At 50.4% G+C, this 19,796-nt stretch overlaps 2 protein-coding genes across 6 annotated transcripts in view; both read left to right on the top strand.

Annotated features, from left to right (window-relative positions):
• LOC143211262 (uncharacterized) overlaps positions 1-19,795 on the top strand; it is a 38,261-nt gene extending 18,466 nt beyond the window's left edge. For 4 of the 5 annotated variants that reach the window (XM_076428754.1, XM_076428751.1, XM_076428756.1 and 1 more), the window contains 8 exons: positions 10,130-10,452; positions 11,547-11,895; positions 12,116-12,456; positions 12,530-12,905; positions 12,978-13,224; positions 13,293-13,478; positions 13,621-13,758; positions 16,987-19,795. In XM_076428754.1, coding sequence (XP_076284869.1) covers positions 10,130-10,452; positions 11,547-11,895; positions 12,116-12,456; positions 12,530-12,905; positions 12,978-13,224; positions 13,293-13,478; positions 13,621-13,758; positions 16,987-17,220 — 2,194 coding nt within the window. In that variant the 3' untranslated portion in view covers positions 17,221-19,795. The remainder of the gene's footprint in view (positions 1-10,129; positions 10,453-11,546; positions 11,896-12,115; positions 12,457-12,529; positions 12,906-12,977; positions 13,225-13,292; positions 13,479-13,620; positions 13,759-16,986) is intronic. The other variant, XM_076428755.1, reaches the window with a different exon arrangement.
• On the top strand, positions 13,765-16,980 carry LOC143211264 (uncharacterized). Its single transcript, XM_076428761.1, has one exon. The coding sequence runs from the start codon at positions 13,966-13,968 to the stop codon at positions 16,663-16,665; it is 2,700 nt and encodes an 899-aa protein (XP_076284876.1). The 5' UTR covers positions 13,765-13,965; the 3' UTR covers positions 16,666-16,980.
• Position 19,796: the final 1 nt, after the last annotated feature.

The following is a 19,796-nucleotide window of genomic DNA, read 5'->3' as shown; positions in this document are numbered from 1 at the left end:
ATCAGAAAATGTATAACATTAAAGGTTTATAAAAATAATTCATGGTTCTATCGGGGAAATCGGCGGAGACTTTTCGAACAACCCAATAGAAAATCGGAAAAATGGTTTTGCGAACCCACCACCGTAACAATTGAAATACGCGTAAACAGTATATCATTGGTAGATCATGCAGGACGAGTTAACTCGTCCCCCAGCGAACGCATGGAGCTCCATTAAGCGGAAAGGACTCAGGGTGTAGGGGTTTACGGATCAGACACCCCGCAGAAACCACGGCGTCGCTTAATACACGGATCAATCGCGATTCAACACGGCCATATCGCCGTAAGAGGATCGTCGCCGCGTGCATAGTTGATTTTCCCCGGGGGTTATTGTCGAATGGCCGAAAACGGGGGACGATTCCCCTCGGGGCACAGCACCATACGATTTCGTGCCCGCTCGCCGGATTAATATCTGGAACGTAACAGGTTCTTTTATGGTGACCCCTTCGCTCCCGCCTCCTCGTATAATTTATCGCATTCAAGTGGGCGTGCACATGGTCGCGCGACGTACTGGCAACCTGCGTCCCCAGTCGCTTTCCCTTTTTCGGAAATCCGGTTCCCCGCTTTCCTCCCCCGTGGACCGAACGAGGAAACAAAAGCTCGCTTTTCGCGAGTCTTTTTCTCGCAGTTCCGTTCCACGATTATTAAGACACCTTGTGCCAGTATCGGCCGAGGCACGTCACAACGGATCAGTACCGAGCTAATGAATGTTAGTTAAGCGTGCTGCTCGGGGAGCAGCGATTGAAGCAACGTCGGCAGTCATTTATGAACGGAGATTGTTCTATTCTGGACCGGTCACGGAGCTTGTAATTGCGTTCGCAAGCTCTGCCAGCTTTTGTTCCGCCGTCTCTCGCGCACAACCACCTGTGAACCCGTAGTAATTCTATTGTCAATCTTCGAACCGCCTCTGCGTTCGCGTTGAATTTTAAGCAACCGCCTGGACAATCCATCATTCGAGCTCTCCGGTGAAAGCGATTGCTCTGACTGTCCGCGTGCATGGTAAATATTTAAACAATGTTGGCGCACGCAATGTTGATTCTATCACCGGGCGACAGCTAGGAGTAAAAGCGCGCGCGGTCTCTCATTCATAATGACCGATCATAGCCATGAGGAACCGCGTATCGCTCGTCGCACGCAACTTGAAAATGGCACCGGCGATCGTGTCACCGTTGTTGTTTCTCGCATCGATGACTCACGGTGACGCATAGCGAACGTCCATTCATTTTTCCATTAGTCGTAGAATATGTGTTTCGCCTTGGTCCATTCTCCCGTTCGTTCAGCTGGACATTTCAGACTAATTCCCCGACCAATTTTTTGATTGTTTCCTCCGGTGTACTGTCAGGGAAATGGAGACCTAAAAATTTATGCTCGAGTTTCGGTTGATGTTCGCTCGTCGTCACGATTCTGGGTCGCGAACGCGAGCCCACGCTCAATTTATGCACGTTCGTATATCAGAGGCTGGAAGCCGGCTCCAATTGTCTCTAATTTTTCGAGTATGCCCATTAAAATGATTCCCCGGGAAACGGTCTGGCCGCGAGCGGACCGAAGAACGCCAATTAAATCGCAAAGGAGATAGCAATTAAAACCGTGACCATGCTCCCCGATGCATCCATGCTCTTCGCTCTCCGGGTCTCCCCGAAAATACCTTGGTCGCAGAAAGGTAAAAATAAATACGCGCAAGCCCCGCATTCCCCGACCGATTCACCAAATGCGACTGACCCCAAAAGTCTCGACCCTTCCTCCCGAATAAACGCGGATTTATCTCTTCCCACCGCCCACGCCTACCGCAGGAATTTATGCGCCGCCATTGGAAATCAAAGTCCACCGATGGCGAATTTATTCGACGATTCCGCGAATCGGGGAGTGGGGGTAGGGCCGTTTCGCTGCCAGCCATGTTTTTTAGTATCGATAAAAATCGCATAAACCGAATCCACGCTCGGAAGGAATCGATGCGTTTTTATTCGGCAAAGTACACTTTGCGTGTTCACATTATCGAAATGAAATTCCCAATGAACAGTAATAATGATTGACAGAGAATTTTTTGCCCGTCGTTGAAGAAAACAGCACTTGGGATGCAAATGGCGACGCGCAAGGTCTCCGTGCGCCATTTTACCGCGACGGATGACCGTCCCCGTACGAGCAGATAACGCGGTTCCCGACTTGTTACCCGCTATTTATAGGCAATTTTCAATTCCCGCGACAAGCTATTGTCACGGTCTCCTGCTCGGCCAGCTCGTAGGATGAGTTTATCCATCGTTGGACGCCGAACGAGCGGAAACTCCACGGCCGAGGTGAAAGTCCGCTAATGAATTCGTCGGAATCGCCACGGAGAGAAGAGCTACGGTCTCGTTTCCGCGTTTTGTGCCCTGGAAAGTCGCTCGCCCGCAGCGGAAGCGTTTAATTCACCGTTTGGGAAGATTAGCAGTCCCGTAGGCTCTCAAGATTGATCCAACGGCCGTCGGCGTCGGTTCCTTCTGCCCCTTATCGCGGCGTCCGCTCGGAATTGTTATTCCCGGCGCGCCTTGAAACAATGCTTGCGATTTCCGCGCGTGTTGCTTCATTAGAATCATTTAGGCGGCGTTGCCGGACGCTGCCTAGCCTCGCGATCGCCATAAACTCGACTGCGAAAGCTTCTGCGAATTTCATCGAATCGGACCTAGGCTCGTGGTAAAACGTGCGACGTGGCATACGGTGGATTTTCACCGTGCGATTTCATTGTGCGATTACTTCATCGCTGTCCGAGGTGTGATTAATTTAGCATCGAGAGAAGGCAGAAGCGATTATCGCGACGGGACTTTCCCTCTTGTTTCGTAGCGATCGCGGCGCGCATAGTTCGGGCGACGGAAAACGGTGAACGGGCTCTCGGACTTTCTCGTTGGGTCGACCGGGGGATCGATTAATCCCGACGCGGACGAAAACAGGGGGAAAAAAGCGGTTCTGAAAGCGGTCTACTGGGGACCGGCCCCGTCGGTTCTCCTAATTTAGCTGACACAATTTTTCCCGGTCGGTCGTCGCGACGCCGAGCGTTTCCCTTTTCGTCGGCGGCGTCGTCGTCGTCGTCGACGCGACTCTTGGGGAGAGAGGCGCGCGGGCTTGAGAGAGCGTATGGTTCAAATGTCAGGCTGCTTTATTTTCGTTTATATATAGAAACGAGAGAGTTCAGCCGGTGTCACTTACCCCTGGCGGCGGCTACCGCGACACTCTCTCGGCCCCCGAAGATCATTTCCGAAAAAGAAGGACCGCTCTTCGCCCGACGCGTCTCGACGAAAGCTCCGTCGCGCTTTCTTTCAATCGCATCTTCAAGAACATCGCAGGGGGCCCATTAGTTTTTCACCGGGGAATTTAAAGCTGTCGAGAATCCCGCCGCGATGACAGCGATCCTTCTATATTTAATTCCGAACCGACGTTGACTACGCGCAACTCAATTTTCTTCCACCCTCCCGAGTCTTCTGTGTTCAATCTATTTCCTTGTCGCTTAATAAATTGTGAGCGCCAAGCTCTTCTTTTACCAGAAGCTGCGAGATTGGATGAGGGTAGTCGACAGTCGAGTGGCGTCTCTCGGGTGTCAAGGGTGGTATTTGAACCCCTTGCATCTATCAAACTTACCTCTGCGTCTTTTAAATAAATTATAACACGAGTATTCCGGAGAAATCGACGTACCAGGATCCCGGGTCACGTGTGTAAACGATCTAACGAGGGTGCGGGGAATGTAGGCTCGCTGAACGAACGCGTAACCGGAAGATTGTCTTAATGCCGGTATTTAAACCGTGTCGCGGTGGCAGTGGCTCTCTATTTTAGTCCCGTCTCCCCCTCGATTTACCGTTCATTTCGTAACTCAATATACTTTGCGACCTCTCTCGACCACGGCCGTTAGGGTAGAGTTACCTAGGGCAGCGACAGAGTGTCCTCTTCCGAGCGAGTCACGTAGAGACAGACGTTGTTCGTCGCGTGAAGAAACCGCTTCGGAGGATCCGAAGCCGATTAATAAAGATCGAACAGACACGGCGAATATTTCAGACGGAGCTCGTCTATAAGCGATCGGTCTCGGTGATTCGCTGCGTAATGAGTCTCAATTACGGAGGATTGATCGGAGTGCATTGTGTACGGCCGAGAGAGAATATTCTTCCGGCATGAGGCACGCGATCGTCGCCACTCTCTTGACAATTAACGGCACCGGCAGCACGGCTGACACCTGTGACTCGCAGATTCTCCCAGAGACGGCTTTCTGCTCAGAGACTTCCCGTTTCCTTCTTTGAAGCAGGCTCGACGCAACTCGGAATTAATCTTCCGAGTAGTTTCCTTGCTTTATTATCCGGCTACGCGTTGGCCGTTACAAGACTGCGATTCTATGCGTTTGTAACAGCACACACTTGTAGCATTTATAAATTATTCTGTTTATTTAATAAAACCCGGACCGGAAAGGCAACTCTTCAAGTTTATTTGCCTTCTAATTAAGCTGTGTCACCGTTAGCTTCCAATAAGTCTGTTCAATTTCGAAGTCCGCCCGCTTATGGCAGGGAAAATAGTCCCGATTGGAAACGGGTTCTCGCGGTCGAGTGTCCACCTTGCTGAATGAAAGAAGGATGGAGTAGGAGGGAAACGAATAGAACTCTCGACGCCGGAGAGCAAGGAACTCGGAAGACGGCTTGGCATGCCTGATAAGTTAGTACATATCTCCTTCGGCGGACACGCGATCCGCACGGTAATGCGCCTACAGGCTTTTCCATTTACAGGAGGACAACACGTCCGTGATACCGCGAACCGCTACTAATTAAATGCAACTCGAGTTTAGACTTTGTCGCACGAATCGCTGACTTCGGGAAACGATTCCCGACGCGAAACTCTACGCTCTTTATTATAATATTTGCGTACTCGGCCGCCTGTCGAACACGTTGCTGACCTAAGCGCTGACTCGCTCGATAGCTTATCTTTCGCCCGACAGCCGAGTCATTAGTCGACCGCAACGAGATAAAGCCAGGTGTTCGCCGCGCACCGTGGATCGCGCGTTTCCTTGAAACAACCGGTACCCTCTCGACACAATGGAGAATGTACTTACTCGTAGTACTCCGTTATTCACCTCGATTTGTGAATGAACGCGGTATCGAACGAGCGGATATTAGCGCCGCGTATCTGCTACACCTTGTACGACCATTCTCGTTCGAGTCAATTAATCCCGAAGCCCCCAGATTATTAAACTTCTGCACTTGAAGCTACTTTAATTCGAAAATTAAACATTTCTTCCGACCTAGAATGTTTCTATTCTATATTAATTCTTCTTTGTATGGATATAAAATTGATACAGTACCTCGTAGAATACTTAAATGTTCAGCAATTGATTAGTATGGTATAGCAATCTTTAGTGGCGACTCTGAGTCGCCGCTCGAGTACCAAGGGTTAACATCATGTGTCTACCTGAAGGAAAATTCAATTTATTCACGATCTTCTGGATCGATCCTCCAGAACTCAGATTCCCTGCAACCCTTAGGCCCTCCGGAAAGATTTCATTAGCGCGAACGGGTTTCCATCAGGACAGCCTGGAGGATGATTATAGCTTCACTGTCATCCGAGGAACAAGCTGCAGCCGCCGAGGGCGCAGCTCAAAAGAGCACTTTGAACATTGCCCCGTGTAATTTTCCGCGTCCGTCCAGCTGCGCCCTTAGAAAAGGGGATCTCTCTCACTCTCTCCTCGTCGCGCGACCGCGCCATATTGCATTTGAATTCATAGCCGCGCGCTTTCTGCATTCCCAGACGGCGGCTCTTGTTCCACGCTAGTCATGCGTGCGCGACGCCGGCTTTATTTATGTCGTTCGGGGAGTTTTTCGGTGACCGAGATGCATGCGTTTCGGATCAAACGTGCTCGCGAAGAATTTTTACGAGTTGCACGCACCGCTTCCATCGCGCGACGATCGAGAGTGAAGCTTCGCGATTGCGAACGATCGTTGGGAAACTATCGTTCTCATCCCTCGTCGTTCGAAACCATTCTCGGTCTATTTCCGTGCACGAGGAAACGGCTGGCAGTGATTTACGCGCTCGGTAATTGAAACCGACAAGGTCTACACCGTGTCACGGCTGGGTAGAAAGGGTTCCCCGCGGAAGAGCATCCCCAGTTTACGCTGTCGGTTTGGGGAATGTCGACGCTGGCGTTAACGACGTCCTGTCAACCACCCGTCGCGTCGTCCGGAACTGGAACTTCCATGGGAAGCAAATATTTAACTTCTTAAACTACTCTGCGCCGCGGGCATGGTCAACATTCTCTCTTCGCTAATATTTCTGCGAAGACAACTCTGCGGAAAATTCCTTAGCGCATTGCATGCCTCGCAGCCAATCAATTATTTGAACAGAATCATTGCACAGTCCCACTGTTTTCGATGTTCGGCGTAGGAACGCAAAGGTTCTAGCAGCGTATCGGAATGTCTGCGAAGGTTCTCAGGCCAGGCAGAGAAGTTCGCGAAGCACTAAGACCCGACTATTACGCGGGTCATAAAAGCAGCCGCGTGAAGCAGCGACTGAAAAGAGCACGCGCCGTGGTTGTTAACCCTTCGGTCTCCTCCGGCGCTACTTTGCCGCTCTTACGAACGTGAAATCGAAAATATAAGCCTCTCTTTCGACAGCCGGGCTGCCGTGGAAGACACGCGCGTGCCTGACACGTGTTCCACCCGGCAACCCCGATAGTTTTCCGCCCCTCTTCCGCCGTTAATTCCACCGATTGCCAGCACGCGCGCGAGTTTCTCTTCTACTCCGCCCGCTGCTCACCGGATTACCACCGTTGGACGTTCCATTGTCCGAGCGGCATTGTTGGTGCCGTGAAAGGGTAGCTTTCCGAAGATTATGGGGTGGTTCTGCGGACTCTTCTACTGAATTCGCTAGTCGTTAATAGCCATTGAACATGCGGACGTGGTTTATCGCATGATCCTAGGTGAGACGCGTTGAGGGGTTCAATTGGACAAAATGCAGATCCGAAAAAATACACAAACGTCGGAGAAACTCTCCATTCCCTTGAGGAATGAGTGGCTCGGGCCAAGGAGGAGAGGAAGCGAAGCGACTCGTGCGCTTTCGTGTGGTTTTTTGAGTGCTCCCGAAATATCCTCGTGCCCTCGGCAGCACGGGGGAGATACAGAGAGGGAGAGAGTGCGCCGGTGTTGTGGACGAGAGAGAGACGAGATGGGAATGCCAGTCTTCGGTAACTAGTCATCCTAGCAACGTGGCTTCGCGAGTTCTTGCCGGTGACAAAGGTCGCCGTGAATAGAAGAAGAAGAAGAAGAAGTAGTAGAGAGAGTCTTTGTGCGATTGGGGCACGACACGTGCTCGTAGTCACGCGTTGTGCTCGATCTTCTTCTGCGCGAACGATCGAGGAATCTGCTCGAAGTGGTGTTTTAGAGAGGTTCCAAAGTTCTCTCGGTGGTGGCTGAGATAAATGGGCGATCTAGAGATCGAACGGAGATAGCGAATTCGATAGGAAAACCGGGATCATCCTGCGGGATTAGCGAAACGAGGATGCCTCTGAAGATCGAGAGTGGCACCTACACGGTGAATCCGGTGGCGAAAAAGAACGTCTCGAAGTTCTTGCTTTGGAAACACTGGCGTAGGAGGTACGGTATCGATCGGGTGTCCTGTTTGCTCGGCCTCCGACTTTCCAGTTTGTGTGCACGTACTTCGCGATCGGTTCGATCTCCTGTCGGGCCGAGATCAATGCACCGTGAAACTTTTTTTTCTAATCCGACGCGGAGAACAAATCCTCGCGAATGCACCGAGCCGTTTCTTTCGGTCACGGAACGGTTTCGCTGGTCCGCGAGATATCGCCTTTCTCTGTACGGTGTCCAGCGTGGCCGGCCTGGCCGTCATTAAAGCACGCGGTTAATGACGTTCAATTGGCATTCAGGAACGCGACGATAACGCGTGTCCGACCACGATACGCGATCCACGGACACGCAACCGAACGTCGCTTGACATTTTCCAGAGGCCCGTCATTCATTCTCCCACGCGTTCACGCTGATCGTTGCCGCGATCGGGCATGATTCTCCGATCACCTTGCACTCTCTTCTCATACCACCGCTTGGTTGCACGCAACGCTCCTCTTCATCCGCGAAGCCTGCGAATCTGCACTAGGCTGCACCTTGCTTCACGAGCGAATAGAACCTTGACAATACAAGTCCCTCTAGCATAGTGAAACTGAAATGCGCTCGAAACATGTGACTTGTCGTGTATGATACCGAGTGTGTAACTAACAGTCTAATTGGAATGATGCTGCCCCTCGCTGAATCATCGATCGAAATCGCGGTCAAACTATCTGTAGATGTTCGTACATTTGAACGCAACTCGATGCTGTGTCAATACTACGCGACAGATATTTATGCAAAATATTTTTATGTGCTGGTAGTTTCTGTAGAATCAAAGAGAATCATATGCGCTTTAACAAAATTTCGATGGAACGCTTTCCTCGAGGGGCAGCGCAATTGGAAGCAAGTCAAATAATCACTGTAACAAATCATTGCTCTCCAGGTGCTCTAACAATTCGAATGAAAACAATTTTCCGAGCACTCGGATGGTTTCTGCTAACAGCATCGTTTGTGAAAATTGTAAATTGTACGACTGTGATGTGTCCAATTAATTCTCTTATCGGAGGGGACCGGATCGATCGATCTCTGCCCGACGACAATGCCGATTCTTCTTTGCGCACAAATATCACCTCACGTCCCCCGTAATGCATGCGATTATTCTTGAAAAGGGGACAGAGATGGAGAGAGTGAGTTGCACTGGACCGATGCACCGGATTGCACGCTGCCTTGTGATTGCGCGCAGCCGACTCGAACTTCGCGCGAGTCGCTCCCACGATCGACTCGTAAACAATTGTTCGAGGCGATCGGGGAGGTAATTAGAAACCTGCGATCAGCCACGGTGACGTTTAACGCTGTTCTGGAAATTTGAGCATTGTTGCTTTACGAAATGAATCTAGATCTTAATCTGAATTCAGCACGAAAAATGATCATTGAGGGCATGGATCTGTGCAGGAGCTTGTTGAATAAAGTTTGCTTGGACTCGTGGATCATGCGAGGTTTCATTTCCGTCGCTGGTCGCAGGCGCATCGAGGCGTCTAACAATGTTAGCTTCTCGAGAACAGAGAACGTGGAAGCTCGCGCCGTGTACTAACACACGGTGAATTTATTACGTCCGTCTGATCCGCGCTCTCCGTCCAATCGTAAAATTAGATCCCCAGAGGATGGATCGGTCCACGGTTGCTCGCTTCGTAAAGTCCGCAACGGGGCCACGCTTTTGTTCCGTGAATCGCTTCGAAACAAGTGTTTGCTCGGTCACCGACGCGATCACGGCTCTCTCGAGGAGCGCTTAATTACCTCGCTCGATCTTCCCGCGTGTTTCCTCTCGGATAAATGCAACAAGCTTCGCCGGGAGAAGCATCATCGACACCAGTAAATTCTCCTAGACATCGACAAATCTACGTAACACCGTAGCTGAAAAACTGTAGACCTTTCGCCGGCGATTAAAAAACAACGTGAAAGCGGAGAGCGCGAGATCGCGGCGTCAGCTTCCAATTAATATCCGCGTGGCTCTCGAGGAGTTCACTGAGAAACCGATCCATCGTTTCCGTCAGCTAACAGGGAACAAAACCTGCCGATTCGCTACGCTTTCCCGCGGCTCGCGTTTACACGCCGTCGATCATTTGTCTCGATCAGGGAGACAAACGATCGGCGCTGAGCTGCCTCGTTCCCTGGATCTCGAGAGCCTCGATGGTCGTCGGTGGACTTGCTGGATCTTCTGTCTTCTCTTTAACCCATTTAAAATTATTTAACAAGTTATTCGGATTATGCACGCTAATGGTGCAAATGGGTTAACCCTTGGCAAAGTAGCTAAATTTCTCGCACAGCAATATCTATAAAGTCGGATTGAAAAGATCCTGTCCGCGCGACGATCCGCAGTCCACCGACGAGGATGTTGGACGTGCCTCGAGAATGATGGATTCTGCGCGAGGACCGGGTAGCGTCCATCATTCTTGTTGAAAGGAGGCGACAGTGATGGGCGACGAGAATGGTAGAGGAGGAGAGAAACGCGGAACAAAAGAACGAAAAAATCAACAGTGTGCACGAGGACCGCGGAGAGGAGGATCGTCGACGAGCCAGCGGGCAAACACGCGGTGGTGGCGAGGTAGCGGGCTTGGAGGACGTCGGCGACTCCTGTGCCGCGACGCTGACGCCGTCGGTCCCAGGCGCCGGCGGCATCAGGTCGAATCGCCGCACCAGGCCGCTCTCACTCGCGGTGCAACCCTTAAATTACCGTCGCCTCGATCCGGATCCGAAAATCACCATCAGCATCGTGACCAGCCTTCATCCTAACATGACTAGCCAGGAGAGCATCGGCAGCTGCAGCCTGGACGTCGACCAGTCCGCGTCCGACCGATCAGGTTGGCTATCCATCGATGTCTAGCGTTTTATAGGATCCCCTAGGACCGAGCTGGAAACGCGGAGACGCTGAGAGCTTTTGGACGCAAGCTTGGGAAAACTGCTTTATCATTTTGCAGGGTGTCTAGCGTAGATCATTCCGATTTTTACACGCTTCGATACGATGTAGAATTATAGGCTAACGTTACGAGTTCTACGTCGTATCGGAAGCGTCTCGCTTTGGTAACGTCTGCCGTTAAAACTATGTCCTGGTTAGAGCGTAGACTTCTGTCAGAGGTAGCGACCGATGCGGTGGGTGAGCTAAAAGAAGCATCGGGAATCGGTGTTTCGAGAGCAATCATTCGATATTTCTGTGGTGGTCGTGGCGGGATGACCTTGCACTTGACACGGCGGAGGCCTTGTTCGCCGAGCCGGCGATCTTGGAGCGTCCAAGGTCCCCCTTGGATTCCTCCACCGTCCTGCGAGGACCGTTCCTTTTTCTTCGGCGTGTCTCTCTCACTTGGTGACGATCGAATTTAGATCGCGAGCGGGCGCAGCAACGAGAGGACAGAGCAGAGCAGGGCAGTGCACGGGGCTTCTTTTCTATCGGCGGTGCCAAGAAGACGAGGAGGAGACTAGTTTGTCTCTTTCACGGCTCGACTCGGCTCGGCTCGGCTCAGCGCGACATCGGCCAGCCTCTCTCGCCGTTCCAGGGTTATTCCTGTGTCGCGTTTCGAACAGGCACGTTATCGATCCTTGCGCGGGCTTCTCTCCGCCGTGAACGCTTTCGATTTATCCCTGTCTCGCGTCAAGAAGGGTCTTCACCGATCTCTTGATCCTTCGATCATTTATCCACGGGGTTTCCACCGGTGGGGACCTCATTCGGTTCGGGAATCCGGGTCACTGGGCCAGAGGAGTACGCCGCCGAAGAGTTCGCGAGTGCGCGAACGCACCGCAAACACCGCAGTTGCGTATTATCGAGCATTCTTCGTGAACTCGAGCATATTCCTTCCGCCGAGCCGGAGAATCCGAAGTTGGGAAGCTTGAGCAGGATAACAGAGATAGGCGCGAACGATTCCAGAGATACCAAGGTCCAACGGAGGATTTTCCATTGCAGAGAACACCATAGACTCCATCTCGAAGAAGACTCTGCACAGTCTGAACCTTTCCTGCAACGGCGAGTCGGTCCCGTCGACCGGCAATCTAGCGAACGGTAGCAGCGAGACGCTGCAGAAGTCCCATCTGACGCCTGATGAGAAGTTGAACGTCAGCAATGGTCATCGAAGCAGCCCCGAGCCGGAACAGCTGACAGTGAAGAAACCGAGTTACTTGGGCCTGGCCTGCAGCATCAGCGGATACTCGGGGATCAATCGGTACGACAGCAAGCTGAGGGACGGGTTTCGATCGAGGGACAGCAGTCCTGGGACCAGACTGATCACGAGGGACACCAGCCCGGCGGGTTTCAGGTAAAAACCTTCCACCGAGCCTTGTCCGATCCCTGTCACAAGCAAAACTCTGGCTTCTCCGCTCTGCTAACTCGAACTTACAAGATTTCTGCCAAGTCTCGCTTGAATCGTTCTCTCTCAGACAAATACAAATAAATAGAATAGTTTCCGCTAAATTTTTCCCCAATAAAAGTAGAAAGCCAAGTCTTGTTTGTAGTTGAGAGAACACGAAACGTTCCAGATCAAACGAGAATCTCACCGTGCCAGGGCACCCTTATCCCAAGAGTCAGTCGATCTCTCCGTTAGCGATGGATAGGCAGAACGGTTTTTCGAACGGTCTGAAGGAGGAGTGCAAGGTGGACACGTACAGGGAGTCCAGGAGCTCGATCAGCATATGCCAAGGCTATTCGGAGGTCGACAAGGGTGTGATGCATCCGAATTTCGGCGACCTGAGTCCGATTCGACCGACCACCCCCGCGAAACGCAGCCCGGGTGTCTCGCAGATGATGTCCTGCAGTCAACAGAACAAATCGTTCACCTCGCAGTACTCCGGATCCTCTTCGAAGCCAGCTACCGGGAACCGTGAGTATGCCAATGAAGTACACGCCTTTGCAGTACGATCGATTTGAACAAAAAGTAATTGTGGTCTCTGCAGTTTCGAATGCGTCGTTCAGCGACTCGAGTATACTAAACGGTTCCTCGATGGACATGGAGAGCCAGGTGCTGAACACTTCGTCGAGCAGCGAGAAATCGTTCATCCAGCAGCGAGTGGAGCGACTGTACGGGCCCGGAGCGCTCGCGCAGGGCTTCTTCTTCAAGCGCAGCACCAGTAGATTGAGCGCCAGCGAGACCAGCTTCAACAAGTCGAGCAACAACAACGACGTGTCGACGGATAACGCGAACACCGAAGAGTCGCTGAAGAACCTGCCGGTGCTGAGACACCTGCGACCTGAATTCCGAGCTCAGTTGCCGGTGGTTAGTCCCAGGAGACCCACGGACGGCTCGGAGCAAATTCTGAAACCCTTACAGAGGTGATCTACCTTTAAACTATTCAAAGAAATCCGATTCTCAAACGGAGGACTCTAATTATCTTGGTTATACAGGGTAACACCGGTTTCCAGGAAGGTGGAGCAGAAACCAAAAACACCCGTACCGGCGAACCTAGACAGCATCGCCGAGACCAAGTCGCAGAAGCTGAGTAGCAGCGTGGCCAGTATTCCAGACCAGCAACCAGCCGCTCCGAAAGTAGTTCTGCCTGTTCTAGAGCCCAGCGCCAGCTCGACGAACGTGGCGAAACAGGCTCAAGAGGCTGAGAAGGCGGAGGAGAAGGATGGACATTATTTCATAAAGGTATATAGTGTACCTGGAGAAGCGTGAACGAGGATCGATTAGCTGACCGGTCTTGAAAATGGTTTCAGTTGCTGAAACAAGAGACAGATAGGCTTCTGTCGCTTGCTGCATCGGCGGAAGCGGAGCTGGTCAACGGAGATACTGTTGCACTTCCGGAAGAAGCAGCCGGCAAGCTGCGCTCAGCTGCTGGCAAGGCCAGGCTGCTCGCGTCGCAGAAGATGCAACAGTTCGAGGGACTCTGCCAGAAGAACATTGTGAGTGCCTTAGCCGTGAATGTAGAACGATGAATCAACGCTATATCCACCGGGACGCTATTAACACGTTCACAGCCACGCGTATTTTATTGCATTTCATAAAAATCAAAGGATTTCATATATTAATGTAATTGTTTTGCAGAATCAGGTACCCGGTGAGGAGTTCCCGACGACGAACGAGGACCTGGCCGGTTTCTGGGACATGGTGATGCTGCAGGTGGTCCAAGTAAACGACATTTTCGACCACATCGAGAAACTGCGAAATTCCCAGTGGCAAGAGGTACGTTCAGTTTCTGTTAACCCTCCCCCGCCACCTCCGATTGATATCCCACCGAAACATTCCAAAGGAAAGCCTCAACCAAGAAGAACTCCTGACGAATCAAAACCGATTACGCATCCCTGTCCACCCCCGTCGTACACAGCATACGATAAACACGTTAGATTCGACGAAGCAAGAAACAACAATCCTGGAAAGCACTCGATCGAGATGCAACGGTGCAACGACGCGTTCAGAATCTTGACCGATCCCCAACATTTCGAATTCGTCGATAAAATCAAGTATGAACATCGCGGTACGGATTACAGAGGCCATAGGCCATTATTTTATGACAGTACCGTCGAATTTCCCGAAAGAGACGCGCTAAATGTTCAAACCCCGTATATCGTTAATTACGTGAACGTGCTGCAACCGGACCAACCACCATTTCAATTCGGAGACCCGCGTCGAGTATCCTACAGTTCGCTACATCCTAAAAAATTCTGCGGGAAGAGGATTCCTGAGCCAATTTTAGAGAAAAAACCTTTAAACTTTGAGGTACTGTTCAAAAATGACTCGAACAGAATCGATCCATCGGGTGAGACGAAGATCTTGGATCCAGAGCCTCCGAGAATAGAAACTAACGTCTCGGAGACAATTATGAAGACCGAGAAGTACTTGAACACGTTCTTTTACGACTTGAAGAACGATGTACATGTCGAAGACGTGAGATCGATCACCCGACCGAAGGCCAAGTCTTCAAGTCCTGTGGGAAGACGCTCGAATTGGGAAACGCCAGTGAGTTATCATAGAAGAACAAGATCGCGATCTCCTATGAGCAACTGTGTCAAAAGCCCAACGAAACCAATCAATCAAGATAAGCGTCGAAGTTTTCGTCCAGCTTCTCCTGGAAAGCAGAACAACGAAAACGCTACAATCAATAATTCCATACCTCGATCCCTGACACCACCAGCCGTGCAAACCGATGCTAATAAAAATATTGGAAAACTCACTCGTAGCGTTACTTTCTCGATGAACAGTAGAGACTCTTTGAAACCGAACAAAACCGTTGGGAACGCGTTCAAAGAGCCCGTGAAATGTGAAACCGTGTTGTCCGGAAGTTCGAACAGGAAAGCGTCCCCTCCGATGCAAAAGAAGATCGGGAAACCTTTGCATGCTTGGCAAACGAGGCATCAGACTGTCAAAACAAACATCAGCCTTGATAAAAAAGCATCAGAGGGACAGCAAAAGAATCCTCGCACGCCTAACTGCACTGTTGCGAACGAGGTACGGTCGAACATCGATCCTCTGAAGAATAAAATAGAATCTCAGAGATCCAGTTTAGCAAAGGACCATCACAACGTCGTCATAGAGAAGAGGAAGGAGGCAACGGATTTCCCAAATAAAAACGAAGCGCAGTATCCACCGAGGAGAGTCGAGCTGAAACTAAAGGAACCTCCGAAGAAGGCTGAGGAAAAAGCAAAAAAACCTCCAAAGAAGGCTGAAGAAAAGCCAAAGGAACCTCCAAAGAAGGCTGAAGAAAAGCCAAAGGGACCTCCAAAGAAGGCTGAGGAAAAAGCAAAGGAACCTCTGAAGAAGGTTGAAGAAAAACCAAAGGGACCTCCAAAGAAGGCTGAGGAAAAAGCAAAGGAACCTCTGAAGAAGGTTGAAGAAAAACCAAAGGAACCTCCGAAGAAGGCTGAGGAAAAAGCAAAGGAACCTCGGAAGAAGGCTGAAGAAAAATCAAAGGAACCTCCGAAGAAGGTTGAAGAAAAACCAAAGGAATCTCCGAAGAAGGCTGAGGAAAAATCAAAGGAACCTCCGAAGAAGGCTGAAGAAAAACCAAAGGAACCTCCGAAGAAGGTTGAAGAAAAACCAAAGGATCTATCGAATACGATGAAACGAAGAGCGAAGGGTCCTCCAAAAAAGAAAGAACAGAAGGCTGACGAGGAAGAGGGAGTGGTTGGTTCTGAGCCTTCGGAGAGCGTCATTTGGACGCTGAGCGACTCGAAGCCCTTCGTTCCTCTGAACTATGAGACCCTGCGTCAATTGAGGTTAGTATACAACGGCCGGAATCGTTCTAGCTCGTCGTGGATCACGAATAAGTCGGAGAAACTGAAGCGAATGAGGCTTTACGACAGAAAGAGGAAACGGATCAATGGCGAGGAGCAAAAGCCGAAGAAACTCGTTTCTCGTGGGACGAGACCCTCTTTTTCGGAAGAAAACTTTCCGAGACAGGATCTATTCTTAATCAAAGATATTGCTAGGTCCGCGAAGAATCTTTCTGTGCAGACCTCGTTCGTTCCTTTAGCAATGGATACAAAAAATTTGTCTCTCGTCCCCAGCAACGTCGCAAACAACGTTAATCAGTGGTCGAACAAGAATCCCAAGATAGAGACGATCCTGTCCACGCTGATGTCTTTCGACTCGGCCAGTCCCGCGATCCAGGCTCCAGCGAAGAGCCACTCGGGTCTAGAAAATCATCTGAGCATCAAGAAGTTCAGCTACGGTCTGATCACGCAGAGGCTAGACTCCTTGAAATTGAACGCGAGCATGATCCTGGACATTTCCCACCACGTGAGGTCGGAGTTCACGATTCTCCGCGCTCAGGAAACTCGCAAGGACATCAGATCCTTTGATGTCGACGAACATCTTCCCCTGAGAAGAGAATTCCAGGTTTCCCGGTGCCTGGAGAACCTGAACTCCGCGCATATCCTCTTAAACGATCTCGAAGTCGAATCGAACGTCTCGGACACCGCGTTCTTCGTCAAACTGAGACAAACCATGGCGTTCCTGATGTCGAATCGCACTCTGTGTAGATTATCGTTGTATTTGTACGTGTACGGTCTCCTCAGTATTCTCTTCATTCTCCTGAAAATCGCCTCGTGCTACGATCCCTTCCAGGACCCGAGGTTCCTGTACCATTATTAAACATTCGATCTTATTGCTATGTACCTTCGTGGAATAAAACTGTTCTCGGGTATCCTATTCCTTTTATTATCGTAGTGAGAAAGACAGTGAATGTTGTCGGCGACGAATAAGTGTCCTGAAGATTTTGTGGGGCTGGTTCCTCTGTTAAGTACCTCTTCTTCACTCTCCCGGAGCGATCGTTAAACCTTTCTCTGCTCTTTCAACACTCGTGAGTTCCAAATTCCTTCTGCGAAAAGGATCAACGATCGCTCCTCCCACTTCTTATATCGTAGATGCATCCGTGGTCCTATTCTAGGGTATTTAACCGTGAAAATTTTGTAGACCGTGCCGGAGAAGAAGTCTGGGAGCGTCGGAGCGCAGAACGGTAACGCGACGAAGCGTCGCGCGGCGCCGATCCACAAGCCGAAGGCGACGGCTAACAGCGAGGCGAACAAGAAGGCGAGAGAGGCGAGGGAGCAGGCGCGCCGGCAGCTGATCGAGGAACGGAGGCGGGCGATGCGCTCGAACGCGCAGAATTCCGAGAATACCGTCAAGATCTTTGCCCCGGACACGTAACGATAAAAAGACGAAGCGCGCGCGAGCAGCCTGTTGGATACTGATCGGCGCAGCGCCGCAGAGTGAGATAGAGAGCTGGATCAAAAAACGCGCGCTAATTCTTCTGCATTTTCGTTGGTCATCTCCGGATGGACCAGCCCGATGGAAACCGACGCGCGATTCTCCTGCCGTCTCGGTTTCCTCCTCGTTACGCGAAACCGCGAGAATCGCGCGTCCGTAAAGCACCGATAATCGCTTCGACTACAATCAAACGCGCTTCGCATACGGGGCGTACGGCAACAGGTGGGACTAGACTTGGAGCACGTCGATTAACATCTGTAATGACTTGAAACCGGAGACCAAGTCGCAATCTTCTTATCACCCTTTTCGCACCCCTAAGTCTTCCGTCTCTTCTGTTGCCGAGCACCCTGTACGTTGACAGGGTCGATTGTCTGTCGCCCAGCAACGAAGACAGCGCAGATTTAATGGAGATTCTTGTACGGATGCTTCGAGATTCGACGATTCGTATTTTTTTATTACACTCACACATACATCTTCGTTCCCCCCGCGGTCCCGCTCGATTTACACGCTGTGATGTTTCGTGCTAATCTTCTTGTTACGTTTTATATACGATTTACGCTGTCGTTCGACTTTGTACAATATATCTAGTGTTTGGTTCGCGAAACGGAACGACCGTTCCCGTCGAAGATGATCGTAGATTCTAAATGATGGAGCAGGGAAATGGCACGGAGAGACAGACTGCCTCTTGTTAATAGAATTTTTGTACAAGGAGAGAAAGAGAGAAGTGAAAGGAGACCGCCACGTGGACAGCACTACCAGAGAATTCTATCTCAGAGAGCAAGTTATATTTGTACGGTAAATCGCGTAGAGAGAAAAATAATGGAAAGATTCCTATTACTTTAATTGCCCGCGTCGCCTAATGTTATTCGTGTTTGAACCCCGAAGCGCTGCTCTGCATAGAGCAGCGATGATTGTCGCGAATGCGAGCAGACAGAGACGAAAAGCTTTTTCGAGTGTCCTAATCGTGTGTGACCAAGTCGACATTCCCGTAGAGAGACGGTCTCTGAAGTTAGAAAAAAGCCCCCGACGCGCGTAGCGTTAGACTCGCGCCCCGTTAAGTTTAAGGAATAGCTAGACAGGTGTCAGCAGGTGTAAATTAGAGCTCGCGTAACCAAATAGCACGCGATCAGCCAACCGCGTGTCCGTGTCCGTGTTCCTGTACGCGTTTTTTCAAGGAGTCCTCGTGGCGTCGTGTTCCGGCGGCTCGCGTTATTTATTGACTGTTGATTCCCTCGGTGCCTTGATTAATTTATACGCGTGTACATAAATCGACCGACACAGCCGGCCATTCGACGCGACCAGAGCGAAACGGACGAACGCTTTCGTCTCGGCCTGATTCATCGATCCGGGAGCAGGGATCGCTTTGTTCTCGTTTTGCTTGCTCCACCTTGGCAAAGACCAAGCGCTCACAGCGTTCTCTCGTCGATGGGTGAAGACAGGAACGGCGGATCTCTTTTGCACAATTATTTATTTCTCCAACCAGCCGGCCCGTTCGTTGCGATTGTTTATTCAACATTCGTTCTGTCCGGGAGAAGGTCAATCTCGCGACGATGCACGCTGGTACAACTTGCGATTCTCTATCCGAGCAAATATATCTTTACTTCGATCAAAGCTATTTCTGGTTACCTCTTGCCAAGGGTCATCGTCAAAAATTCTTTTACTGTATTTATTTTTATCTTTGCTCGGCCAGAACTGCGGTTTGAATCAGCGCGCGATGGAACACAGTGACAGTCAAAGTATTGTAACAGCGACGTTCTTGGTTTGCGACCGCAATTGTACATAAGTGCGAGAGAGCAACGACAGTGGAGAGAAGCAGGTGATCCGCAGAAATTACATCTCCGCGTCCCTCACGACTCGATTAGTTCAACTCGTTTCGTTCCCCGCTCATTCGAGTTATCTCTGTGTATTTTACTTGTATATTCCGTGTTCAGGGCCTCGGCTTCTTGATCCACTCGATAATTTATACTCTAAACAGCCCCCGCCGCTGCTTCTTTTCTTCGTAATGGCCGCGCGCCGCCGAACTTCTCAATAGATCGATCCAAAGGTGTACGAGGATGCAATCGCCATGACCACACGATGACTATTCCTTTCGCCCTGCTACGTCCCAATATACTATGACTGTTTTTATCGAACGTTATCTGAGAATTTTTAAAATTGCGATTTACGAACGACGTGTTGTTTTTAATTAATTGTCTGCGGCAATATTCTGAAAAGATGATCTTAAAGGACTCATGGTATTTCGGGACTCAGCATTCCCCTCGATTACCCCGAAAAAAAGTTGACGACTCATCGGAATCGTTCATCGAAGGGGCGAAGAAGAGAACGACAGGAATCGAACATTTTTTTACTTATCGTTCGGGAACGATTCGACGGGAATCTATCGCGTCGATCGTCGAACGCGTTCCCATCCCTTTTTTTACGCGGTTAAACAGTTGCGATTATTTATTGATTAGATACTAGTAAGATGTCCATACACTTGTTCTCAATGAATTAATAAAAAAAAAAAATGAAACAAT

Source organism: Lasioglossum baleicum, chromosome 8 (assembly GCF_051020765.1).
Source record: "Lasioglossum baleicum chromosome 8, iyLasBale1, whole genome shotgun sequence".
Classification (NCBI taxonomy): Eukaryota; Metazoa; Arthropoda; class Insecta; order Hymenoptera; family Halictidae; genus Lasioglossum; species Lasioglossum baleicum.
This window is presented reverse-complemented; position numbering and strand designations above follow the sequence as displayed.

Bases quoted from the DNA above. Each gene is read 5' to 3' on its own strand.
- LOC143211264 (XM_076428761.1), top strand. From the start codon at position 13,966: ATGCAACGGTGCAACGACGCGTTCAGAATCTTGACCGATCCCCAACAT.